The sequence below is a fragment of the Ictalurus punctatus genome, chromosome 23, assembly GCF_001660625.3.
Source record: "Ictalurus punctatus breed USDA103 chromosome 23, Coco_2.0, whole genome shotgun sequence".
Lineage (NCBI taxonomy): Eukaryota > Metazoa > Chordata > Actinopteri > Siluriformes > Ictaluridae > Ictalurus > Ictalurus punctatus.
In genome coordinates this window covers 3810108-3837500 of record NC_030438.2, presented here as the reverse complement: position 1 = coordinate 3837500, position 27393 = coordinate 3810108, and the positions used below count along the sequence as shown (strand labels likewise).

Genomic DNA, 27393 nt, shown 5'->3' with positions numbered 1-27393 from the left:
TGCTTTTCTTTATACACTTCTTCTTGCCCTTTCTCCTGCTGTTCCTGATCAGTACAGTTATCAACTTCTGGAACATAATGTCAAATCTGCCCTTGTTCCTGTACTGGTTTATTGTTGATGACTGTGTGTTGTGTGCGTTTTTTTTTCCCAGGCGCCGTCATTAGACCCTGAGCTGTTCCCAGGTCAGGATCAAAGCCTGCTGATGGAGCAGAAGCCCATTTACCCTCAGCAGCAGTACGCTGCTCCACCGTCCCATAACACACCAGGAGGCTTCGCTACGATGCAGGACCCTGGTTACCATGGCATTGGGGGAGCTGTAGGGCAAAGGCCAGGATTTCCCATGATCCGCATGCAGCCCAGACCAGTTCTCCGGCCACCCGGGAGCGTCCCGAATCAACCTAATGCACTCAGGCTGCAGCTGCAGCATCGACTACAAGCACAGCAGGTAAAGGACACTGACAGCCATAAATCAGCGTACGCAATCATATTGACATTCTATTCACAAAAAAATATTGAAATTAATACATTTATATAGTAATCACTATATATATATATATATATATATATATATATATATATATATATATATGTGTGTGTGTGTGTGTGTGTGTGTGTGTATGTATATATATATATATATATATATATATATATATATATATATATATATATATATATATATATATATATATATATAATATGCACACACGCACACAAATAAATTCCACAGTGATTTTAGTACCCTTATATTTTATGGATGCAGACTATACTGCTTTCTGCTGGATGATTAAGGAACTGCAACTTGACCTTAATTCCTTATTTCACTGTTTGTTTATTTGATTTTATTCATTTTTAAGCTCCGTGTAATGTTAAATGATTTATAAAAAATAATAATAATAAAATGCAAGTCTCCATATTGTGCATGAAAATGAATTAAAACCTGGATATCTGAACATTAATCAGATTTTTTTTAATCAGGTCCACCTGCCATGTAGGTCACTTTTTATTTGTTTGTTTGTTTGTTTGTTTAGAACATCAATTCGTTGTAGTTCAGTGCTCTTATAGATTTCTCTCTCTGTCTGTATTTCTCTGCAGAATCGCCAGCCTATGATGAATCAGATGACTGGAGTGTCAAGCATGAACCTACCTCTAAGACCTAATGTTCCGAATCAGGTTCGTAATAACAAAGTGACAAAGCAGAGATCGGAAAACAGAAGCATGCAGTGACGTGTCGTCAGACAAATGTTTTGTGTGTATTTTATTTTATTTTATTTTATTTTCCTCTCCCAGGGGACCATTAACGCTCAGATGCTTGCGCAGCGTCAGAGGGAGCTGCTCAGTAATCATTTGCGTCAGAGGCAGCGCAGCATGGGCATGCGACCTCAGGGCCTCAACGTGCCATCCAATATGGCTGCCGGCACCATGGGCGGTGCCCAGATTGCCCATGCCAACCCTACACACTTCCCCTATGCACCCAACTACGGTACAGGCTTGCCACTATCATCATTATAATAATATAATAATTATTATAATACATTTTATTTATGTAGTGCTTTTCTGTAACCCACTGATACTTCTAATTAATAAAATCACACGTGGATGTTAAATCTTCATATACAGTGCCTTGCGAAAGTATCACCCCCAAACCTCCCCTTTGTGTTTTTCCTGTTTGTTTGTTTTTTGCATTACAACCTGAAATGAAAATGAATTTTTAATTTGTGATGGATCTAAAAAAAAAATAGTCCAGACTGTAGAAGTGGAATGAAAAAAATACCTTGTTTAAAAGTTATAAGTGCAGATGAATTCACCCCCTTTACTATGAAACCCATAAATAAGATCTGGTCCTAGCAGTTAACTTCAGATGTCAGATAATTATTTGATTAAGGTCCACCTGTGTGCAATCAAAGTGTCACATGATCTGTCACATGATCTCAGTATAAATACACCCTTGTTTGCAACACCACTAAGCAAGCAACATGAAGCACAAGGAGCTCTCCAAATAGTTGTGGAGAAATATAGATCAGGGTTGGGTTATAAAAAATATCCCAAGCGTCCCACCGAGCACCATTGAATCCATTACAGCAGAATGGAAAGAATACGGCACCACCACAAACCTGACAAGAGAACGCCGCCCACCGAAACTCACAGACCTGGCAAGGAGGGCATTAATCAGATATTCAAAAAAGACACCAAAGTTAACAGTGAAGGAGCTGCAAAGATGAGTCTCTGGTCAGATGAGTCTCTGGTCAGATGAGTCTCTGGTCAGATGAGACTAAAATTTAACTTTTTGGCCATCATGGAAAAATGTGTGGTGCAAACCCAACACTTCTCATCACCCTGAGAACATCATTCCAACAGTGAAGCATGGTGGTGGCAGCATCATGCTGTGGGGATGCTTTTCATCGGCAGGGACTGGAACACTGGTCAGGCTTGAAGGAAAGATGGATGGCATTAAATACAGGGCCATTCTTGAGGAAAGCCTGTTTCAGACTGCCAGAGATTTGAGACTGGGACAGAGGTTTGCCTTCCAACAGGACAATGACCCTAAACATACTGTGAAAGCTACACCGGAGTGGTTTAAAAGGAAACATTTCAACATCTCAGAACTTGGAAGATTGCTGTACACCAACACAACCCATCTAACTTGAAGTAGCTGGAGCAGATTTGCCTTGAAGAATGGGCAAAAATCCCGGTGGTTACATGTGCTAAGCTAATAGATATTTATTGTTTGTGTCACAATAAATCATATTTTGCACCTTTAAAGTGATTTTTTGTACATTTTATGAACAAAAGATCAAAAGGTTAAACAATTAAGACCATTTTTCACAGCCTTCTTTGCTCATCTTTACCAAGAGTGCCAATATTAGTGGAGGGCGCTGTATATCAAATGGTACAAACCTCCCAAAAAGGTTGTAATGCAACAAAACAGGGAAAACGCCAAGCGGGGAGTGGACACTTTCACAAGGCACTGTATAATGTAAATTTGAAGGGAGGCAAAAACAAAATTGACACGTTTTGAACGTCTAGACCGCAAAATCCGCAAGACATGTTTTGGTGTCTGAAGGTATGCACTGGAGCTATGAGACTATCATAGATAATGAAGAGAAGCTTAAAGCCAATAGTTTAGCATTCTGTGCAAACAGACAAAATGAGATCAGACTTGTTTACGTGTTTTCTGACTAACATATGTTAACATCCTTTTGTCCATCTTTCATAGCCAACTACTGTAGCAGCCATTGTAATTACGTTCTTTCATATTCCATAGACTGGTGTCACATGATTTTTTTTTTTTTCTAAACCAGCACATTACAGCATTATACCACCCATAATCTGGACAGTTGCCCTTTAATTGGCTGCATATATCCGCACTCACATTTTAATTAGTGTTTTCAGTTATGCATTGGTTATGGATTGAATTTCTTCCTCAAGAAAATAATAGTGGTGCCCACTAGAGGGCAGAAGAGTCAGAGAAATCTGCACTGTAAAAGATAAGGTATAAAGCTAACCGGTTTGGGCGGTATATTTGAATTATTTTACGATTTTAAAAGTGAGTTGTAGACTGAATCTTCCTGTAAAACATCAAAACAATATAAAATGACACTCTAAACATATTTAGAGATAAATACTGATGTACCTGTGAAGGGTAGCATGTGTGTCAAACTGGAAATTTAGTCATGCCTTATCAACAAACAAAAATATGTGCAAACAAACAAAAATATAGTTCAAACAAAAATATGTGCATTTAAGTATAACAGAAATTAAATAAAAAATTTTAAAGAACATCACATTCACACTACAACTAGAAACATTGGAACTAAAATGAAAGCAGACATAAAATGATTTCTAATCTCTTTCATGGAGATCAGCTAATCAGACGTGTTACGTGTGTGTGTGTGTGTGTGTGTTAGGAATAACTCAGCAGCCTGACGGTGGGTTCGGAGGTGCGACGACCCCTCAGAGTCCCCTCGTGTCCCCTAGAATGAGTCACGCCCAAAGCCCCATGATGCAACAGGGTAATGTCACATTTCAGTCGTCTCCAGAGATGAACGGCTGGACGCAGGGCAATATGAACACCAACAGGTGGACACACGCACACACACACACACACACACACAACACACAAACGCTCACACTTTATATGAGAACCCTTATGATCATTTGAATTTCTCTAACTGTGTAATGTTAATAACATTTAATCAGTGTTTTGATTGATATTTTTTCTAATGAAGATCAGATAAATCTCTGCGTAAAGCGGGCGCACGTGTGACGCGTGTGTGCTATTCAGTATTCGATTTTTGGTTAGTATAAACGAATCAAAACATAAGCGTTAACAGTGTCAGTAAATAATCGTTCGAGCTATGGTGAAAGTGCTGCATTCGTTTTTTTTTATTTAATGCAATTATTTTCATTACGAATGATATTCTTGACAACAATTTGAGTGAAAAGTAGAAATTCGTATTTACATGAATCCCAGCGTTTCTTAGTATTTGGCGTGTTCCCTTTTGTGCGCTCGAGCTGGCATCGACTCTACAGGTTTTGTGCAAAAGCTTATGGTCCGTTTTCGATCAAATCCGAACACATGCTTCGATAGAAGAGATTATTCGTGTGGGAAAGCTGCCCTTTTGTACAAAGCAGTTGACGTGGTCAATCATGGCAGAATCTTGAATATTACTTTGTGTGACCGGTGTTGTTTTCCTGCTCCTCTTTCCACAGCATGTACACTCAGCAAGCCAGCAGCGGTGTGTATAACAGTAACGGCATGAGCATGAACGTGCCCATGACTCCCAACACCAACAACATGAGCAGCATGGGCCAGATGGGCACGGAGCAGGTTAGACACACACACACACACACACACACACACATATACACAAACACATACGCTTTAGTTTGTAGTGCAAGGTAAAGAGTCACAGATGTGACGCTTTTTTTTATCTTCGCATGAAAATGTCCTTTAAATTTAGTCGGTTATTCGTCATAATGATAATGAGACTTTATCGGTCACATACATTACAGCACAGTGAAATTCTTTTCTTCGCATATCCCAGCATATTAGGAGGTTGGGGTCAGAGTGCAGGGTCAGCCATGATACTGGGTCCCTGGAGCAGAGAGGGTTAAGGGCCTTGCTCAATGGCAGTGGCAGCTTGGCAGTGCTGGGGCCTGAACCCCCGACCTTCTGATCAGTCACCCAAAGCCTGGCAGTGCTGGGGCCTGAACCCAAATGTGTATACAACAGTGGACTAGTTTAACAAAGACTTCATATAAAAACCATAATGAACTTTCCTTCACTTTCACACTATCCGTTGTTCCCCAGGTTCCCTTCCGAGTCCGGTTCCTCTCGAGGTTTCTTCCTCGTATCATCTCAGGGAGTTTTTCCCTCGCCACCGTCACCACCGTCTCGCCCAATAGGGATAAATTCACACACTTAAAATCCATATCCTGTGTTTATATATTTCTGTAAAGCTGCTTTGAGACAATTTCCATTGTTAAAAGCGCTCTACAAGTCAAATTGAATTGAATTTAATCGAATAATAACACAGACACAGAAATATTAAGACAGAAACACACACACATAATATATATATATATATATATATATATATATATATATATATATAAATAATAATAATTCCCTCCCCCTCGACCCCCCTCGCTGACCTGTCAGCAGCACGTCAACATCAGTATGCGTAACGTATGCGTGTGTTTTATCCGAAGAGTTAGCGCGTGACGACGCGTGTGTAGTGCAAAACAATATGGACAGATTTCTTCAAAGAAAAGCAGTCTGCGGGAAATGAACCGGACATGCCGTGTACGGGTATCCTAGAAACGGGATGTGTTCTAGATATTTGAGTCAAATAGAAAGCAAAAGCTGAATCATGCAACACACATAATGTTTTACCCCCTTTATTTACATGATTATCTAGTAATTTATTGAACGACAGCTTTGCTTTTTCCATTCCACCAGTGAACAGAAGCGGTCGATTAGTGCTTGATTTTGTTTTTCGTTCTTTCTTTGGTCCGTGTAATAATGCGCAGTGTGAGGAAGCCGAAAAAACAATAAATGTCGCTGTGACTCAGGCTCGGCACACGTACCGATAGATGTGAAAGCACCGTAAAAGCGCACGGTGAGGCTGAACACATGACTTAATATTATTAGCTAGTTACAATTTCTCATTACACGCAACTCGATGTTATATTTATTACATTTCTAGACTTTGTATGTGCAACGGTTTTTCTGTGTTAAACCGGCTGTATGCTCGCAATGCGTTATGGATCATACCCACAGTAATACCTTGACCCCTGATAATGATGCTCTTCGTATATTATCGGTCATATACTGACTTTTCAGCGTAACACAGAGGTGAGCCGTATGAGCTCAGTGTCCGTCTCCAGAGAGCTGCTCTGAAACTTCTCGTCATTAATGAACGAAGCATGCTGTTACACACCGGAGTTTGGTAAAAGGCCTCTGTTTGAGATTTACTAATCGCCTTTGTTTACGCAAGCCATTACAGGTTAGAATGTCTTACGTTGAGATGCTAAGTGTCCCGGTTTCTGTAAGATGAGCTCATAAATTATTGACTCTAATTAGTCTGTCGGACTGCAATCTGACATGGTGATGGAACGGAGAGTTATTTATTTATTTATTTATTTATTTATTTATTTATTTTTTACTGCAGTTTGAGTTTTGATCATAAACAATGGCCGTATAAGCATAAAATCTCTCTGAAACACACACACACACCCTCTTCGTATCATGGAATGTGAGCGGTTATGGGTCACTCCAGATTGTGAGTTGTATCCCGCAAAAAAAAAGATTTTTTTTTTCTGCGTGAAGAAAAAAAATCAGTGGCTCTGTTTACATGGACAACGGTAATCAAATTTTTGACCTTATTCTCAATAAGATAATATTCTGATTAAGGTGTTTACACGGACAGCAGTAATCTAATTACTGACCTTATTCTGAATAAGACAATATTCTGATTAAGGTGTTTACACGGACAGCAGTAATCTAATTACTGACCTTATTCTCAATAAGATAATATTCTGATTAAGGTGTTTACACGGACAGCAGTAATCTAATTACTGACCTTATTCTGAATAAGATAATATTCTGATTAAGGTGTTTACACGGACAGCACTAATCTAATTACTGACCTTATTCTGAATAAGACAATATTCTGATTGAGGTGTTTATATGAGCTGCTTTTACAATATTCCGTTCACGTTTCTGTTTTACGTGTTATAGAACACAGATGGATTAACAGCACACGTCATTACATCCCCTCCAGACCCATACGTTCCCTCCGGAATTTGACGTATCGACATGTAGTCGGTCTTCGTTATGGTCCCGTATTCAGTTTCGGGTGTTTCATTTTTAATTTCAGGAAAACTTTAAGTGCGGTTAATTGTTCGTCACGCTGTACGTGTAAATAGACGACCGTTTGAAGCCGTGGGCTGCGTCCCAAACCACGTACTGAAAAACGTTTCGGATTGTCTTTCATTACATTTTTAAACATTGTAATTTCACCGTCGGATGCGGAAAAGTTTTTTTTTTTTTTTTTTTTTTTTCGTCTCTCCCTCTTTTTTTTTTTTTTTTTTTTTAATCAGAAAAACCCGCCATTTTAACAGGGCTGTGTAGACGTCTCGCATTTTTGCAAGTCTTTGTTGCATTTTCTGTTTCATTTTTACGAGAAAGGAAAAAAAGCGAACCGCTGTTTATAGCTTCTAAAGCGTGAGTGATGATGGGATTCACAGGCATTCTGTTAAATGTGATTAAATTCAATTTGATGCGATTTTAAGAGCAACAAAACGCTTCCAGACATGCCGGTATAGGAAAGTATTCACCTTCAGGAACATCACACAACCCAACTGATGACTGTTTTCTGATAACAGCCTGCTGCATCAGGTGTAATCTTGTGCGTAATCATAACAGTTTCATCTAATATCGGCAGTGTACGATGCCACAGTTAGCACCATACCATAGCTTCCGTCTAACGGTGAAGTTTTTTTTCAATGTTTTTTTTTCCCCGACTGCAGCTCTTAAGCCTCATAAAGCTGTATGAATATTTAACCAGGCCGCCGTGTGCACTTGGTGTTCAGTGTCTGCTGATTTCTGATTTATTCCCAGGCAGTGTTTACTGTAACTAGCTGCTCTTAATAATTTAGCTTTTTGCCATTAGTACTTTCAAGGAGTTATGACCTCCTCTATTTATTATCTCTTGGTGGCCTTCTAAAGTTTGGCACTCCACCGCGTAATTAACTGCGGGTGTTCGAGATTGTGCCGAAAGTGCTTTTAAAGTTCGCCGTTCACCTGCATGATGTGTGTGCCCTCATCTCTGTAGTGCATCGCTGACCTTAATGGCACTTGGAGAACATATTAACGAGTCAATTATCTTATCCCACTCTCGTGTAATTTATGAAAACAGGCTCGTATCGAGAAAATCGACGACGTATGTTATGAAGAAAACTCGATGTGAACACGCGTTAAAAACCTTACAGCCAGGGATGTTTCGATAAAGGCTTACAGGGTTCAATTTTGTTTCTGAGACAAATGTTACAAAATGTCCACGTATAAACTCCGTTCAGAATCAAAATCTTTTGTTTAATAAGTCGTTTTTACTCAAAACAGGGAGTTTAGAGCGTAGTCGTTTAGGAGAAGCAGTGAGAAGCTCTGCTCTGCTTTGGGGAACGTTGAGAAAAGCCTCCTTGGTGAAGTCGGTCAAGAAGATGCCGAGAGTGTTCAAAGCTTCATCAGGATTACTGTAACGAATTTGAATATAATTTCGGTTAGAAAGGGTTTGGCAGTTTTTCCGGTCGCTGCGCAATTCCATACGTGTTATTTCATACTGTTAACGTCTTCATTGTTATTCTAAAATGGGGAAAATGGATGATTTTGTCTCCTTGGAAACATGTAAATATCTTCATGTAGCTTCTGAAGAGCAGTACTAAATAGCAAAGATCTTTAAACAAAATAATAACAATTGACACCGATCATCCTGTTAAAAAGTCTACACATTTTTGTTGCTTTTAGATCGCTAATGAAGGAGTCTGTGAAATCGAACACACCCAGTGGCCTGTTTATGTCAAATATATGTCTTCTTTTAGCCTAAGGGTGTAGCATTTTCATGTACAGCTGTATTTCGATAAATCATGAAGTCATTAATTTACTGGAGTTGAACACTGGACTAACCCTTGCTTCTCTTTTTGATATTTCTCTCAGCCGAAGTACTGTTGACCATGAGTGGACAAAGCGCGATTTCCACCAGCATGGGCCAAGAGCGAGTCTGTGCCCTGCAGAGGGTCCCTACTCATCCCCAAAACCCTACAACTCTACTTCCCCCTGCTGGAGGGAGATCACACACACACATACACACACATATACACACACACACACAAAATTTTATATTTTGGACCTTGAGTGTCACCGATTTAAATCTATGGATCCTACACACACACACACACACACACAAGGCAAAGTCCATTTGTTGTATATGTATAAAACCGCATTCACCGTAGTGTGACTTAGCGTGACTCTCCTATAAACGGTGGCATCAGGATCCTGTGAATGTATTCTCTCGCTCTCTCTCTCTCTCTCTCTCTCTCTCTCTCTCTCTCTCAGTGAAGCAAATCCACACACACTCTCGTATTCCCCTACTGTTCCCACAGTCCCCACACAAACACCATGGCTGCGCTCAACGTTTAGCCATTTTTGCCTTTTTCATCTTTTTTTTCTCTCTCTCTCTCTAAAGTGAGAGTAATGTTAAAGATTAAAACTCTGCACAGATCTAAATGGTTTGCGGGCAGAATAACGATTCACGAAATTTGATATTATTCTGCCCGGTGTGTCAAAGGAACAGTTCAGCCAGGAATAAAATGTACACAGTCCCCCCCCCTGCTTATACTCCCAAATATAGTCCCATCAGCCAAGACATGTTTTTTTGTTTGTTTACTTGTTTGTTTACTTGTTTAGCTTTGCCCCCGGAGTTACAAGACTAATGTAGATAACAAGTAAGGACAGTTTGTCTCGCCGAAAATATTTTCCATAAACACAGATTAATAACTCTGTGAAGATTTTTAACTCGACTAAACGATTTTGTGTGAAAGTACGTGATGGTCTGTATTTATTTTCAAAATTTATATCCATATCATCTAGCTAACGGATAATATGCCGACATTAACGGAACATTCAGTAGGCTATTCTACAGGTTTTAAGAATGGTATGCTGTAGGATTACAAAATGATTGCATTATTGCAATCTTAAAATCGTTTCTTGTAACGTTATCGGAACGTTTCACTCTGTTCCCGAAACGCATTAAGAGTGTTTGGGTTAACATCCCCTACAACTAAAAAAAGGTTGCAGCAACGTTGTAGGAATGTTTATGAATGTTACATATAAGAAAAAATTTTTTAATGAAAACTCGGTTATATTTTGCATTAATTAAGAACTGGATGTAGTTTGACGCACATGTTTACAGAACAGATTCTGAATGATTTGGACTTTTATAACTTGATAGCATCATTAACCCCCAGAGGTCCAGTGTGAAACTAAAGAAGTGAATATACGAGATGAAACGTGTCTTGGCTGATTGATTATGTTTGAGGTAGTGATGACATTATGTACATTTCCTTTTTTTTTGTTTTTTTTTTTGTTTTGTTTTTTGCTATACAAATTGCTATAAATTTTATTCTATTCTCATGTATAGATTTTTTTTAAATGTAGATATCTATAATGAGCTAGCGATGAGAAGAAATCCTGGAGTGATGCAGTGAACTTCGCATTTGCTTCTTTATCTGTATCACTTAATATTTATAATTAAGAAAGTTTGGATTTTGGTCCAGTAGTTTCAGATTAGAGCAAATCATTGATTTTTTTTTTTTGTGTGTGTGTGTGCTTAGCTGATAGATTGTACATACCAATAATAAAAAATATATATATAAAAAAATATATATATTTATTTTGGATTTTCAGCTCTTCCGTTTTCCCCTTCAGCCTGGTCTTAACTGCTTCTAGAATGTTTTCACGTGCGTGTGATTTTTTTATTTTATTTTTATTTTTATTTTATTTTTTGTAAAGCTTAGGGCTGGGCGATATGGGCAAGACATCATATCATGATACTTACACTTTCACAATATATGACAAATTGTGGTTTGCTAATATAATGTATGTGAAAAACAGCAATGCTTTTTAAAGAAAAACATTTTCTAAATCTGGCTGATTTTTTTTTGACTGCTCAAAACCAGGATCGAGAGAAGAAAAAGATAGATTTTATAGACATCCACTGACTGACATGAGCAACCGTGGAGTCAGTGTCATGAAAGCATTACTGCTTATCACATTGTTATATCGCCTGGCCCTTCCTATGGTACTGAAGCAGATGAAGCGGGTTACTTTAGACTGTGTGTGTATGTGTGAGCTCGCCGTGTGTACGGTGTACAGCTAACTGCTTTGCTTCTCAGCCTTTTAAAATTAAAAACCCAACACAGCCATAAACTCGGCACTGACGTGTTGCTTTTGTCTGTCGTGTTCCAAAAAGACGAGCAATAACTTAGTAAACGTTGCTTTGTTCGTTTTGTAATTTTGTACAAATTTTGCGTTCCCAGTTTTTGGACCCAGTATTACGGATGGACGTTTTTTATTGCGGTTTATATTTTCGGGGGAGAAAAAAAAATACTACTAATAATGTTTAAATCCGTATGTTCCTCAGTGATAAGCCGGTGTTGGTGGGACAGCGCTGGACTTCAGGGTGGCTATATTCTTACCAACAGGGTCTGCAGATCATTATATCAGTATATGGAAATAAGAGAGTGGGTGTGTCTTAAAGCCATGGATGCAAATGTGGGTGACTCAGTCCATATATGGAAATAAGAGCATCTCTGAGTTGGTGTGTTTAAAGCTATTAGGAATAGCTGATAGGAATTTCCATATATGGAAGTCAGTCAGAGGAAAAGTGTTAGCTGAGATAACCTGATAGGATTTGAAGTCATATTCATTATTGTTTATAATAATCACTGTACATGCTAGCCACACAGCTAAATGTTTATAATATAATTTTGATATGCTAGTCAACTAGCTAACATGCATTCACCTGACAGGATTTCTAACAGGATTTTTTGGTCCAGGTTATAAATGTTTGTCATATACACTGATATGCCAGCCAGCTAGCTAGCATGGACTAACCCGAAACGCTTTTTGACTACTTTTGAAGATCTGGTGCTAATCAGAAATGTCCTTTCGATTCGATATCTTTCATATTATGGGCTCAAAGACACACCCGCCAGTCTTCATGTGCCAATAATCAGTAATACAATATTTTGTGATATTTATTTAGCACCATATTTGTAAAATAGAGCCTTCAGAGTATCCCCTGGTACTCTACATTGCATTTGGGTGTAAGCAGTGGTTTTGGGGAGATAAAGCCTGTCCCTTTCAAATGCACCATAAAGACAGGTGTCTTATAAGGTCCTTTGATTTCGACATGGTTTTAGGCATCCTTCTCAGGGAAAGGGAGTCCCATGAATCTGTTTAACGTGAAAGTTTGAGCAATATGTCAGTACCAGTGCGGATCTCTGGTCGTCGTTAAAGTTGCGCATAAGTCGTCCATTTACTATTTTATTTTCTCAAAAGAGGTCTCTCTTTTCCATTCCTTTTACACACACTACTCCTTTATGGTTGACACTTTCGAATCCCATTTGGACATCACTCTGTTTGGAAGTCCAGCGCTGTTGTCCTGGAGGGACACTTGGTTGGGAGTAGCCACTTCTCGAATCCAAAGATAGTCGCCATTTCAAATGGGTATAAGCCATGAGCTGGAGGCGCTGTGGGGTTTTCTAAAGCGTTTTTATGAGCCACTTTACATCGATACCTGTAGTTTCTCTGTTGTGAGTGTCATTGTGCTCTGTAGTCAGCCAATAGCATAGTGCTAACTGCAGGAAGCTAAGATGCTAAACGCTATATGTTGCCTTAGACCTTAATGTTGCATAAGAAGAGCTTTGTGTTACATCTGTACAGTCAGTCACAATATGAGCTCACCACCGTTCCCAATCACTTTACTCACTGTGCCTTTCCTTGTCGCTGGGGTGGTATCTTTTACCTTGAGAAAGTGTACCTTTAAGTGTACACTATATACCCTTTGATGGATAGATCCAGGTAAAAGATCCATATTAAAGGTACAAAAGATAAGGGTTCCACCCCAGCAGCACAGAAAGCACTCTAGTGACTAGTCTCTCTCTCTCTCTCTCTCTCTCTCTCATCCATTTTTGTTTTTTTGTTTTTTGTGATCAGCTGTGGGTTTATTATTATTTGTACAGTTCTGATTTCATCCATTCAGTCATAATGATGATGATTATGATGATGATGATTATGATAATGCAACGGGAAATCGAAGCAATAGCCTATGTAATTTATGGACCTTCTGCAGTAAAGCCGACAGTGTTGCGCGTTATGAAATGTATTATTATTATTATTATTATTATTATTATTATTGTTTTTTTTTTTTGTTTTTGTTTTTTTTGTGTCCGTGCACATTGAGAGCTCATCTGTTCACGCGCCTCGGTATTTCTGATATTTAGTGTGTGAGCGTTTTATGCAAAACTTTAAAGAGGTTATGCAAGTTGGCAAACTAACGCGGCTTCGCGGATGCTGTTTGATGTTTGGAAATAATAATAAATTACTGTTGTAAATAAAGAATTCTGTTTAAAAACCAAAGTGTCTCGTTGAGTGATTTCCTGAGTGTTCAGTGTGTGGGCGGCGCGTGCGCTTTCTAGCGACACTGGAGGCGCGCGCATGAGCTGAGGAGTTGTAGAAGCAGTAATAATAATAATAATAATAATAATAATAATAATAATAATAGGCTTGGTAATATCTGCTGTAACTGTTTTTCCGGGGGGGTTTTTTGTTTTGTTTTTTTTTAGTCGCAGAAATTTTTAAAACATCGGTAGTATAATTTAAATAAATAATTACAAAAAAAAACTTTTTAAACTATGATGTATTAGATCATCTTTTCATTAACAATTTAGACACTGTATTCTATGTCTTATTCATCTTAATGCTGTTTAATTTGGCTACATTTTATTTCTTAACATCATGTTTGTATTCTCCATAATATTTTTGTAGAAAATATTTCTTACTTTTTTCCTCCTGAAGCTTTTGGGCAGTCTATTAACTTTAGTTTTTTAAGTTTATTTCTAGTTTTAAAAATATATATATTATTATTATTATTGTGTGTTTGTTTGTTTGTTTGTTTTTTAATATTTACATTTTTCGACCTTGCTGCCCAATGAAACTCCGACCATCAGTAGCCTACAACAAATAAAAATGTTTGAAAAGTAATTTCACACCCAGGTTGGAATGATGCACTGCAGTCAAACAGGACTCGCTTTAGTTACAGTGACAGTTTATAGTTGGCTTACTAAATGAGCTGTAGCAGCAGGGAAACATTGCTGTATCTTCTCTAGGGAATTTATAAACTTAAAGCTAAACTGGTCAGCCCTGGACCTATGGACCTACGATGATGTCTCTTTATGGGCCAGTTTAAGACCAGTCTCAGACCACACTGGACCACTCAGGGATCTCAATGTCAATCATCTCAAATCTGTCGGTGCTTCTTGGACATAATGATAATAATAATAATAATAATAATAATAATAATAATAATAATAATAATAATAATAATAATAATAGTGAGGAGGAGGGGAATTCTCACAAGGACAGCTGTGGGAGGTTGGTGAGAGCTGTTTTTTTTTCTGATGTATTATATCCAGTAACACACACGTGAGGAAGTAAGATACTTTATTAATATATGTATACATGTAGTGTATATAACACAACGAAATTTATTGTGGCAACTCTCAGAAAGCAACAAAGGACACTTAAACATTACACTTAAAATGAAAGAGATTCAGAATAGTGAACTATGAATAAGTAAAAAAGACTTAATAGCCTACACTGTTATATATATATATATATATATATATATATATATATATATATATATATATATATATATATATATATATATATATATATATATATATATATATATATGAGTATATTGTTGAAATGTAGGCTATATGTTGCGCTGATATAAAACCATTGTTAATACTTGGCAGCGTGTACTGTAGTGCATTTATGTTTTTTACAACAACAGGGGTTATAAGACTGATTTAAAGTAGTCCTCAGTCCTTAACAGCCATATTGTTTGAAATGCATTTCTTTGCAGCAATTTTGCGATAAAATAAATACAGGATACAAACACTACTGAGATGATGCTTCAGGTTTGGTCATGCCTACAGCACTTCTGATGAGGCAGCTGGTGTGTCCTGCATCCTGCTATTGCTCCGGAGACTGTACAGACCATCATCTCCTCTGTTTTAAGCTCCTGCTGTGTAAGGGGTGTAAATCCTGCACACTAACTTGACTGCATCAAATTCGGACCTTTTCATGAACCTGCCCTGTGCTCGTCATGAGCTCAAATTAATTAAGGATTTTATACACTATATATATATATATATTGGCTGACAGCTTTCTGACATACTTTTACTAGTTTTAGTAGTCCATGTTTTATCACATAGAGGACTATAAATAAACCCACATTAATATGTGGGTTTATTTATTAGTATAAATACGGGTTAATTAATAATTCAGCATCAGAATAAGAAGTAAGTTATATAATACTCAGTTCAGCATTTTTTTTTTACTGTATATGTAATTCACCCTGTGGCATAACTGCACTATTCTCTTATATAAACAATAAATGTTAACAAAAATCTGACAATAGTCTGAGGTGGTGTGTGTGTGTGTGTGTGTGTGTGTGTGTGTGTGTGTGTGTGTGTGTGTGTGTGTGTGTGTTTGTGGTTATTGTAATGAGGCAGCGGTAGTTAACACATTAGAGAAGTCGCTGTTGCATAAGAAAGAGTCTTAGAGAAGGAAGAAGGGAGGAATCAGGACTGAGGGTTAAATCCCCCTGGAGGGAGGGGAGGATGAGAGAGAGAGAGAGAGAGAGAGAGAGAGAGAGAGAGAGAGAGAGAGAGAGACTTCCCTTCTTTCCTCCTCATGTTTCCAGTCCAGCATCCTAGCTTCAACTGGCCCACATCGCTCTCTCTCGCGCGCTCTCTCTCTCTCTCTCTCTCTCTCTCTCTCTTGCACACAAACACACACTTTACATTTTTTGTTGTTGTTCTTTTTCGTATCCGAGAGGAATGTGACCCCTGATTTCCCTCGATCTGCTTCAAAAGCTGTCCTTCCGGTGAGTGATTTACACTTCTTCACTTTAACCTGTACTGCAGCTACTGGAACTACTAGTTTATCTTGCCACAGGCGGACAGGCACGCGCCGATAATCTGTTATATGCTCCGATATACCGTGATAATGATCGCGCATCCTTCATTAAAGTGTCTAGGCGAAGGACAGTGATAAAGTGTGTTCTATTTAATGGCAACCTTTTGAAACGTGGTACAGAATGAGAACACGCGAATGGGCTACAGGGGCATTTTTATTTATAATATCGTGATAATGTCGTAAACCGTTAGATATTTACATAGTCCATAAAAGTCGATTGGGGAATGTATGCACATGCACGTGCTGCAGTTACCAATCTACAAATACAGCTGATTAGTATTTATTAATTAGGAAGGTTAATCTAGTGGGTTAACTCCGTGTGTGTGTGTGTGTGTGTGTGTGTGTGTGTGTGTGTGTGTGTGTGTGTGTGTGTGTGTGTGTGTGTGTGAGTGTTCACCCGCAGTAATGAGTAAGGCTCAGGAAGTTTATGGAGCATGACACCTCCTTTAATGCTGCTAAAAGAGTGAGGCGCTTCATTAATGCTGACCCTCATGACCTTGATTGGTTTCGCCTTCTGCACATTTTACTGCATTTTAATGTCCTTTATTAGCAGTAATATTTGTGTAGATTTCATTGTGTCATTTGTCAATCTAACCCTAAAAAAACTTTCACTGAGGTGTAAATCTTAAAGTGTTATCTTAAAGTTAAAGGTGCCATAGAAATGTCTCTAGAGCATTATCACAGAAAAAAAAAAAAAACACAACAGTTTTTGCTTTGCTAAAGAATTTCTTGCTTTGACTCGAACCATATTTGTTTGAGCTACAATGCACTGAAGCATCACTTCCCACCACGACGATCCTTAATACATAATTTAAATATTTACAGTGGGAAATAAATCTTTTAAAATAAATAAATAAATAAAACATTTGAGAACCATCCAGAAAAAAAAAACATTGAATGTTACTAAAATGTTCGTTTTTTGTACGTTTATTAATTTAAGCACCTTTTTCTTACTTCTATTCGCCACTTTAGTTTGTTGTTTAATTGTTGCATCTTCTCTGTCCTATTATTGGAATTTTACGCATTTTTAAATGAATGAGCAGTAATAAGAATAAGAAATAATAAGAAAAAGAATTGAATGAATCTTCTTCATCAGTGATCGGCTGGTTCTTAATCTATCTGAGGTTCTGTAGCCTAAAAATCCCGTTGAAGGTCTGGACTCAAAATGAATAATGAGAAATCGGATACATAATGATTATGGTTAGTATATTATTATTATTATTATTATTATTATTATTATTATTATTATTGCAGCTTAGACAGGAAAAGAACATAAGAGGAAATAATAAAATATGGCAAAACACGACTTATGACTTTAAAGTAAGGAATTTTCTCTAAGTGCAGCATGGGACCTGTTAGCTTTTTATTAATGAAAACACAACAAGGAATGAAATGATGTATTCTTTTTTTCTGATTTGTTGGTAATTGTGCGTGTACAAATGCAGGGGAATAAATTAGTATCGAAAATTCACTCAGTACAACAACATGATGCTTTCTCCCGAGCTGTTCTTACATAACAAAACTTTCACTATGTGTCAAACTGTACCCCCCCCCACCCCCACCCCGTGTATTATGTTTTTGATTATTGTTTTCATAAAAAATTAACAAATAAAAAAAAAAAATCATGCCCATGGCTAAGGCAGTTCGGCTTCAGGTGCAGATTACAGTCTCAGTGCACAACGCCATTGATTCAGATCCATCATTTACTCCACTGTCTCATTTCCTCTGCTTTGTCTCAGCTGTTGAAAAAAAAAATCTTTTCGTTTTCGTTTAATTTGTATAATTTTCGTTCTAAACAACATGATAAAATATATGTAGGAATAATCCATTGTACGTATTCTCTACAGAAAATGATAAAGTTATAGTTCATAAGGGTTGTTTGGATTATTAAGAGCTCTTCGCGTCTTAACAGGTTTCTACTTGGAGTCCTTTCTGAAAAGGAAAAACCAAAGAATTTTATATGTAATAAGAGTACATATAGACTTCATAAAAACAGCATTATTTAGACCAAGTGCGTTTCAGATATTTTCATCTCGCTTATCTGTTTTAAAATTCTGTAATAATCCTTCTGTTACGTTTCTAGTGTTTTATTAGGCTATATATCATTTCCTTTTTTTTTTAATTTACATTCTACTATTTATTGATTTTACATTGTTCACTGATTAAATAGAAAAATAATTATAGCACTTAGATCGTTTAGTAAATGTAAACTTTAGTCCATAGTAAACATTTAATTAAGAATTTTCCTAAATAATTATAATCTAGTTATCACTAGATAACGTACAATGTCGATGGATGATGATGATGGTGATTTTTTTTTTTTCACAGAGGATTTTTAAGTAATTTCTAAAAACTAGGCTATTATTATTATTATTATTATTATTATTATTATTATTATTATTATTATTGTTGTTGTTGTTGTTGTTTTTGTTGTGTTGAGGTTTTTTTGTTTGTTTGTTTTTTTAATTAAAGATAAATTAATGTCGTAAAATGTTCTGGACGAGTGCACGACCCATCATTACAATGCATTAAATGTCAAACTTTTCCCCCACAGGGTTCAGTAGGAAGCCTGAATCTGCATTTCATCTCGCCATCATCTCGTGTGCCTTATGTCTGCTGCGGTGATGGCCACCTCCGGTTCTTGCATGAACCTGCTAAGGAGAAACCCCACCTTCCAGCCTCTTCATCCTCTCCATTCTGCTCTTCACCCTCCTCTCCATCCTCCTCTTCACCCTCTCGGGTCAGACACACATTCTTTCCTGAGCCAGCAGTCTTCCATCCTCCATGAGCAAATTTTCAACCTTCCGTATTTCAACATAATCCAACCGAATCTCACACACAGACCTCAGCACACACCGGGCTCTCTGTCAGGCTTCTGCAGCCCTGCCTCATCCTCCTCTTCCTCTCCAAACAAAGACGCCTTCATGCACCCTCAGATGATAGAGGAATCGAAGCGCACTTTTAGTTTCACCCAGGAGGATTTGTTCACTGTGCTCTATGGATACAGTAAAGACCAGCAGCAGGGGGTCGGACACGCCATCTCAGGACTACTGCTACCTAATGACCCAGGTATTATGATTATAATTCATTTAATAATAATAATAATAATAATAATAATAATAATAATAATAATAATAATCATTATTATTATTATTATTAACAATACATAAAATAATCATTTAACATAAGTATTTAAAATCCATTTAAATATTAACTAAAATATAAAATAATTAAATAGTTAAACTTCGCTAACAATTTAGGTGTTACTTCTTCTTGTATATTGGTCACAGTTTAATTATATATTATTGTTATTATGTTACTTCATACTTCACTTTATATTTCTTTATATATATATAATCAGTTTATTAACAAATAAAAAACAATTGTGTAATTATTTAGGTACTAAAAGACAGGAAAAAAACATAAGAGGAAAATAATTTATTATTATTATTATTATTATTATTATTATTATTATTATTATTATTTGAGCTACCGTTACCTAGTCACCCAATTTAGTAGCCTATTAGATACATTTTAAGAAATAATTAAACTTTTTTTTTTTTTTCAAAACATTAGTAGTCATTAGTCAATAATGTCCGCGGCTTATTTCTGTATTTAAACGGATAAAAGCGTCTCGCGCTTTCGTGCTCTTCCCGGTATCAGTGCGTTCTTTAACACCGAGTCTCCATCTAATGTGCTTCAGTTTCAGACCTGCTGCCAGCCAACATCGACACAGAAAGCCTCGATCTGCCTCAAGGTGTGTGTTTTCATTCTCTTGTGTATCACGTGACCTAATTCCCCCCATTTTAAAGATTTAATTACAATGCATTATTCTTATATTTCAATTTTAAGCAAATGGACGAAAAAGTTCAAGTGACAAAGAGTGAAGATGAAAAGTAAAGGAGTGTGTCTGTGTGTGTGTGTGTGTGTTTGTTTTTTTCAGGTCTGTGTGTGCTCCGGTGCTCGTGCGCCGGTGTTCCCCACTGCGGGGTTTTTGCCGCGCGCAACTCCATACCCAAAGGCACGCGCTTCGGGCCGTACCTCGGGAAAGCGGTGAACACAAGCGAGATCAAAACACACAACGACAACACACTTATGTGGGAGGTTAGGACAATCATTATTATTATTATTATTATTATTATTATTATTATTATTATTAGGTTACTTAACGTAATCAATTAGAGTGTTAAGTAAATAATGTTGTAATGTAATGTAAAGTGATGTAATGTTGCAGATCTTCGAGAAGGGCCGATTGAGTCACTTTGTGGACGGCGGCGCGCGCGGCAGTTGGATGTCGCTGGTGCAGTGCGCGCGCTTCCCGGAGGAGCAGAACGTGGTGGCGGTGCAACGCGCGGGCCGTATTTACTACGAGACGTGCCGAGAGGTGCGCCCCCTGCAGGAGCTTCTGGTGTGGTACGGAGACACCTACACCCTGTACATGGGCATCCCCATGTGCCTCAGAGAAGAGGGGGAAGAAGAGGAAGAACAGGACGGAGGTAAGGACGAGAGCAAATATATAAACAAATAAATGAACAAACACAAATAAACAGAACGTCAAGAAGGAAAGTATTGAGTGAAGAGGTAAGGGGGGGAAAAAAGCATGGAATAAACAGAATAATCAAAATGGCCTATATGGAATAAAGAATAACTAAAAAGTAGGGGGTATAAAGGGAGTAGATGAGGAAAGAAGGTAGGTCGAAAGGTATTAGGCGAGGACAGTAAGAAAGAAAGGAAGAAAGAAAAAATTTAATTAATAGAAAATATACAGGGTATGTAAGAACGCATAAATTAAAAGCAGAGGGCAGTATGAAATGTATCGAGTGAATTTGTGTGTGTGTGTGTGTGTGTGCGTGTGTGTGTAGACTCGGCTGAGGGCTATAAATGTGATCGATGCGGAAAGGTCTTCGCTTACCGATACTACAGAGATAAACACCTGAAGTACACGCGCTGTGTGGATCAGGGAGACCGGAAGTTCCCTTGTCATCTCTGTAACAGATCGTTCGAGAAGAGAGACCGACTGCGCATCCACATCCTGCACGTGCACGAGAAACACCGACCGCATAAGGTTATTCAACCTTATATTCCGTTTATTCGACGAAAGTACTCTTTGTTTTTATGTAAATAGGTACAATAGACAAAATAATGGGATATCTGTTTACTTTAAGAGTTGTAAAAAAAAAAGAAAAAAAGAAAGAAAGAATAATAATAATAAAGGGAAAAGGGAAATTCCTCAGAAATTCTAGGGCAGGATTACGTCAGAGGTCACGGTTCATAAGAATGACGTTCTAACCCCGTCTCTCACCCTAAACATAAGCGTTTAGGGCTCGGTTTTCCAGAAGCATGGTAAAGTTAAGATCATTACTGAACGATAGAGTTTGAGATGCGATGCTACTGGAAAACAAATAATACAAATAATGTAAAACAACAGTAGTATAGGAATACAGAAGTATAACAGAAATAGGATATAAGAATAAAAAAGTATTCAGATAAATGCAGATAAACAGAATGATGCAATTATACATGTGTATGATCATATTTGAAGTATACATCTATATAATATTTTTTAGTGCAAAAGTGATGCTGGATCAAAAAAATTGGTGAGGTCCAATTTGTCATAGTTAATATATCGTAATATTGAGTATGCACCTATAGGCTATTAATTGCCTATTTTTTATTGAGTTAAATATCTTGGTTTAAAAAGTTACTCGTTGATTTCAGGCTCCAGAAACAGGAAATTTCACAATATCTTTCAACTTTTTTTTTGCTTTAATATTGCTTAAAAATTTATTTGTACTCGTTTTAATGGTGAAAATTGACTTCCTATTAAATGAGTAGATAGTATTCGGCTAGAAGTCCAATTCTAGTACAATTTATTTTGTCGACTTATTGAAATTGAGCATTTTATCAGCCTCAAAATTGAACACATAGCCTACAGCAGTGGTTTTCAAAGTGGGGGCCGCCAGGGGGCGCCCGGGGGGCCTCAACAGTTTGGTGTGAAAAATAAATTCTCACTCTCAGACAACCACACACACACACTCAATCAATTCCTAATGTAATGTAATGTAAAGATGTAATTATTTAAAAAAAAAAAAAAAAAAAAAAAAAAAAAAAAAGGGGGATATATTCAGAAGTCTGTATTTTTAATGTGTTTTAAAGACATCTTGCCAAAGGGGGGCCTCGGGTCAAATGTTAATGCCATTTGGGGGGCTTGCCCTGGAAAAGTTTGGGAACCCCTGGCCTACAGTATATGTATGTTCAGATATCAGAACAGGTTAATGTTTCCTGCTCTAACACTCATGCTTTCCCTCTTGTCTTGTCTCTTTTTGCAGTGCTCTGTGTGCGGCAAAAGTTTCTCTCAGTCCTCGAGCCTCAACAAGCACATGCGCGTGCACTCCGGAGAGCGACCTTACAAATGTGTCTACTGCAACAAGGTGAGGGAGAAAAGGAAAAAAGAAAAAAAAAAGAAACCCTGCGGATTTTCAGCCGATTTCATGGTGTCTTTAACGCGAGTGTGTGCTCATTGTGCACACTTACATGCTAATTAATGCCAGATGCACAACCGAGTCCTATTGTTTACTAGGATTATACGCCTTTAATTTATGACTCGCGCACATGAACAACAGTTTTCCTGCTCCTTTTGTCTTATAACAACACAAAAGAGGGACTTACAGACTCCTGACACGGGTGTGAGTGTCAACCGTGATTAGGAAATCTTATCTTATTTTACAAAGCTATTGTTATTAGAAATAACAACATTTATTGTTACTACTATTAATAATAATATCAACAACAACAATTAAAAAAAATCTTGTCATGCATTATGTCATCATTAAGGACCATTATTTAGGATATAGCTGTTGTACTCCATTGAACTGACCATGAACTTTTCGGATTGTTCCGCCCACTTTCAGCTGTTGGTCATTTACAAAAGGGCAACAGTGAAGTGTTTTGTTGTTGTCTGAAGTTTGTTTCTTTAGTATTGCTCTACAGCTACAAGGCTACTGTAGCTAAAAAGTAAGGGACGCTTATATTCCAGTTTATCAGAAAAAAAAATGAACGCAATTTATTTTTTCAAATCATTTTTCGAGAAATATTGTTTCATTTTTCAAACTTTAATAAATTCATAGTGATGTCATTGTGATCAAGTATCTATTGTGATAGATAGATAGATAGATAGATAGATAGATAGATAGACAGACAACTTTATTGTAGTTGCACAGTACAGGTACTCTAAATGCAGTTTAGCATCTACTAGAAGTGCAAATAGTATCATTGTGCAAATTCCTAACAAAGTCCAGGTTGAATTCCAAAAAAAAAGTCAAATGTAAATATAAACAGAATGCTGTGATTTGCAAATCTCATAAACCCATATGTTATTCACAATAGAACATAGAAAACATATCAAATGTTTAAACTGAGGAAACGTACCACTTTAAGAAAGGAAAAAAGAAGAAAAAAAGGTCATTTTGAATTTGATGGCCGCAACACGTCTCAAAAAATTTGGGGACGGGGACAACAAAAGGCTGGAAAAGTAAGTGTTACTGAAAAGAAACAGCTGGAGGTTAATTGGCAACAGGTCAGTAAGATGATTGGGTATAAAACAGTATCTTAGAGAAGCAGAGGCTTTCGGTAAAGTAAAGATGAGCAGAGGTTCACCAATCTGTGAAAAACTGCGTCTACAATTTGTGGAACAATTTCAGAATAATGTTCCTCAACGTAAAATTGCGAAGACTATGAATATCTCTTCATCTACAGTACATAATATCATCAGAAGATTCAGAGAATCTGGATATTGTTATATAATAACAAATAACCAGACTACGGGCAGTGAATATGTGCAGTAGCTATTGAGTAGAATAGTACAAATGGTAACTACTCTATGTTAGAAAAACTCTAATAGGTATTAAAAAAAATGTAATATATGCAAGTGTGCACTGTGTATATACACTGTGTCTTACTGTGCCTATTGTCCTGTTGTAGTAGTTACTGTACCGTCTTGTGCTGTTTGCATGTGTTTTGCACATGCACTTAATGTATGTATAGGTCTTATTTGACCCTAACCTTAACCCTAACCCTAACCCTGTGTAGTCTCCTGTAGTCCTGTGTCGTTTTATGCAGCACCGTGGTACTGGAGGAACAGTGTTTCATTTCACTGTGTACTGTACCAGCTGTATATGGTTGAAATGATAGTAAAGCCACTTACCCTCTCTGCTCCAGGGGCGCTGTATTATGGCTGACCCTGTGCTCTGACCCCAGCTTCCTAACATGCTGGGGTATGCAAATGAAAGAATTTCACTGTGCTGTAATGTATGTGACCAATAAAGACTCATTATCATTATCATTATATATAGTGTTTTAATGGTTGTCGTTGCAGGCGTTCACTGCCTCCAGCATCCTCCGCACACACATCAGGCAGCACTCAGGTGAAAGGCCATTTAAGTGCAAACACTGTGGGAAAGCCTTCGCCTCTCACGCGGCCCATGACAGCCACGTACGCCGAAGCCACGCCAAAGACAAACCGGTGGCGTGTGATCTCTGCGGCAGCACGTTTGATCAAGCAGAGGAGCTTAAAGAGCACATGAAGATCCACAAGAGTGAGTTCATACTTCACACGTGTGTGCGGCACACGTTTGCACGTGTTTATCGTCTTTATTAGTATCAGACAGAAGTTCTGTGACGCCACTGTGGTGGGAAGTTTGGCTCCACATCAATTATTTACATGTTTTACATCCGCAGTGCATCTTTACATCCTGTGTACATTTATGACAGACGTTTATCTTGTTGAGAAAGGTTTTCGAGCGGCAGCAAAGATGTCTATTTTTGTAAGAAAGCTTTCCACTCTGCAAACTTTTTGTTTTTATTTTTACTTGACATTTATCTATCTATTTTTTCTAAAAAGGATTTCCACTCCATATTATTTATTGTTCGATTGATTGACAACGATTGGCTATCGTTTTCTTAGTTTTATATATTGTACTATACAATTGTATATATTATAGAGAATAGTTTTTTTTTACTTAATATTTATACCGAAACATTATCATGTATTTTCCACAGAGCGCCCGCTCATGCAAGCCCCGGCTCGTCCTTCCTCTCCTGGAAAACACCCGGAAGATCAGAACGGCCCTTTAAACCCTGAATGTGCCGGAGTGCAGCGGGACATCACCACAAGTTTCCCGCCTTTTCCAGGAATCATCTCCAGTTACAGACCATGGAATTAACTTACAAACCATTGTGACTCCATCCTAAACTGCGCACTAACATATTACACAGCATGGCTGTGATCCAGTTCAAGACACAGGTCTTAGCCCAGGCTGGACATTACTGGTGTGTTCAAAGTAGTACACTAGCCTAACTTAGCAGCAGGTGTAATAGGCTAAGCTATGTTGCAACTTAAATGCAATGTGCTTGGATCTCCGGGATCCAACGTTCTGGAGCCCAATAACAAAAACCACCTGGGCAGAGTTTTCATTCCCTGAACAGAGCTGAACAGTAAGGGGTCTGGAAGTAAATAGAGCATTTGTGATGGCTGTAATAAATTCGATGTTTGGTGATGAAGCTAAGCTATACACTACTAAGTACATGTTTTTTTTGTGTGTATGTGTGTGTATATATAAATTGTGATTAATTGCCAAAGTCCCTCTGAAGTACCTATCAATCAGAAATGTATCGCAAGCATGGAATTTGCGCCAGACAGGACCATCCACTTTTTCAACAGCCTCGTTTCCAGAAGCACAATAAGTACAACATAGTTTGCTAAGCTTATACATTAGCAGGTGAATTATGTTAAAATAGGTGGCACTGTCACGCAGCATGTAACATTGCCAGTCCTGAGCCCACGCTACTGTCTGTGTGGAGTTTCACATGTTCTTCCCATGTCAGCATGGCTTTCCTCCAGGTTTATCAGTTTCCTCATATGCCCTAACACTATGTTGGTAGGTGAATTGGCTATGCTAAATTGCGCCTAGGTGCAAACGTGTGTGCATGGTGCCTTGTGATGGAATAGGGTATTCCCGCCTCACTTTCCACATTCCAGAGATAGATCCAGCTCGACTCTGACCAGGATAAAGATGAGTGAATGAATTGAATGAATGAATTACAAAATACTTTATAAAGGATTGCTAATCCTTAAAAGCACACTGGAGACTAGAGACTAGAGAAAATACACCAAAGCATCATGGGATCAGTAGCTCATTCCACTGGAAAAGATATTTGTGATGCAGTGATGTACCTCAATGAAAGAAACTTCCAGAACGAAGGCCTGTTCAGCTCTATTAGCCTACTGCTAATCAACTTTCAGTCTTTCTTGATTTCATCCTTTTCTTTTCTATTTAATACACATGTAAGTAGCTTATATTTAACATTATAATTTCCTCTTGTGGTTTTTATTGTGATTTAATGTGTCTTAATTTATTTCAGTGTATGTTTTTAACAACTTTTTTTTGTTTTTAACTAAATTGTGATGTTGCGCTGTAAACTTATTATTATTATTATTATTATTATTATTATTATTAGTTTTTAAGTCATTGTTAAACTAACTAATCATGTTGCTATTACAATTGTCTTTTTTTGCGATTCTATCCATATAATGTACAGCTATAAGCTAAACATGGCATTGTATCACTACAAACAACAAACGTACAGAATGAATGATGCGTAATCTCGTTGATTCAGTAAAAAATTGTTTTACACATTCCATGTGGTGTTTTTATTTGTCTGAATCGACGTGATGCAATATGTTAATAAATGTTGATAACTGGATCGTTTTACATACTTTTCATAGTTGTTGTTGCTGTTTTAAATATAGAGCTGAATGATATATCGACTCAATAGTACACATGAGCGTGTGTGTGTGTGTGTGTGTGTGTGTGTGTGTGTGTGTGTGTGTGTGTGTGTGTGTGTGTGTGTGTGTGTGTGTGTGTGTGTGTGTGTGTGTGTTTTACTAAGTGATGGTTAGTGGTGGGATAGGAGGGGCACGAACCTCCCCCAGCAGCAAATTAATGACAATAGACTGCTGAGATGAGGTGTGTGTAGTGAAGGCATGAGAAAACAAAAGCGAC

The 27393-nt window shown here is 37.6% G+C and overlaps 2 protein-coding genes across 3 annotated transcripts in view; both read left to right on the top strand.

The window, feature by feature from the left end:
- The window catches only part of ncoa2 (nuclear receptor coactivator 2), a 69755-nt gene extending 56053 nt beyond the window's left edge, over positions 1 to 13702 (top strand). For both annotated transcript variants that reach the window (XM_017453360.3, XM_017453361.3), the window contains exons 17-22: positions 152 to 445; positions 1093 to 1170; positions 1288 to 1480; positions 3906 to 4077; positions 4711 to 4828; positions 9218 to 13702. In XM_017453360.3, coding sequence (XP_017308849.1) covers positions 152 to 445; positions 1093 to 1170; positions 1288 to 1480; positions 3906 to 4077; positions 4711 to 4828; positions 9218 to 9232 — 870 coding nt within the window. In that variant the 3' untranslated portion in view covers positions 9233 to 13702. The remainder of the gene's footprint in view (positions 1 to 151; positions 446 to 1092; positions 1171 to 1287; positions 1481 to 3905; positions 4078 to 4710; positions 4829 to 9217) is intronic.
- Positions 13703 to 18957: 5255 nt separating this feature from the next.
- Positions 18958 to 26796, top strand: prdm14 (PR domain containing 14). Its single transcript, XM_053674688.1, has 9 exons — positions 18958 to 19402; positions 20043 to 20090; positions 20277 to 20437; positions 20568 to 20829; positions 21021 to 21023; positions 21196 to 21398; positions 22663 to 22764; positions 24708 to 24927; positions 25391 to 26796. Exons 1-9 carry the CDS (start codon positions 18958 to 18960, stop codon positions 25552 to 25554), a joined length of 1608 nt encoding a protein of 535 aa, XP_053530663.1. The 3' UTR covers positions 25555 to 26796.
- The last annotated feature ends 597 nt before the right edge of the window (positions 26797 to 27393 follow it).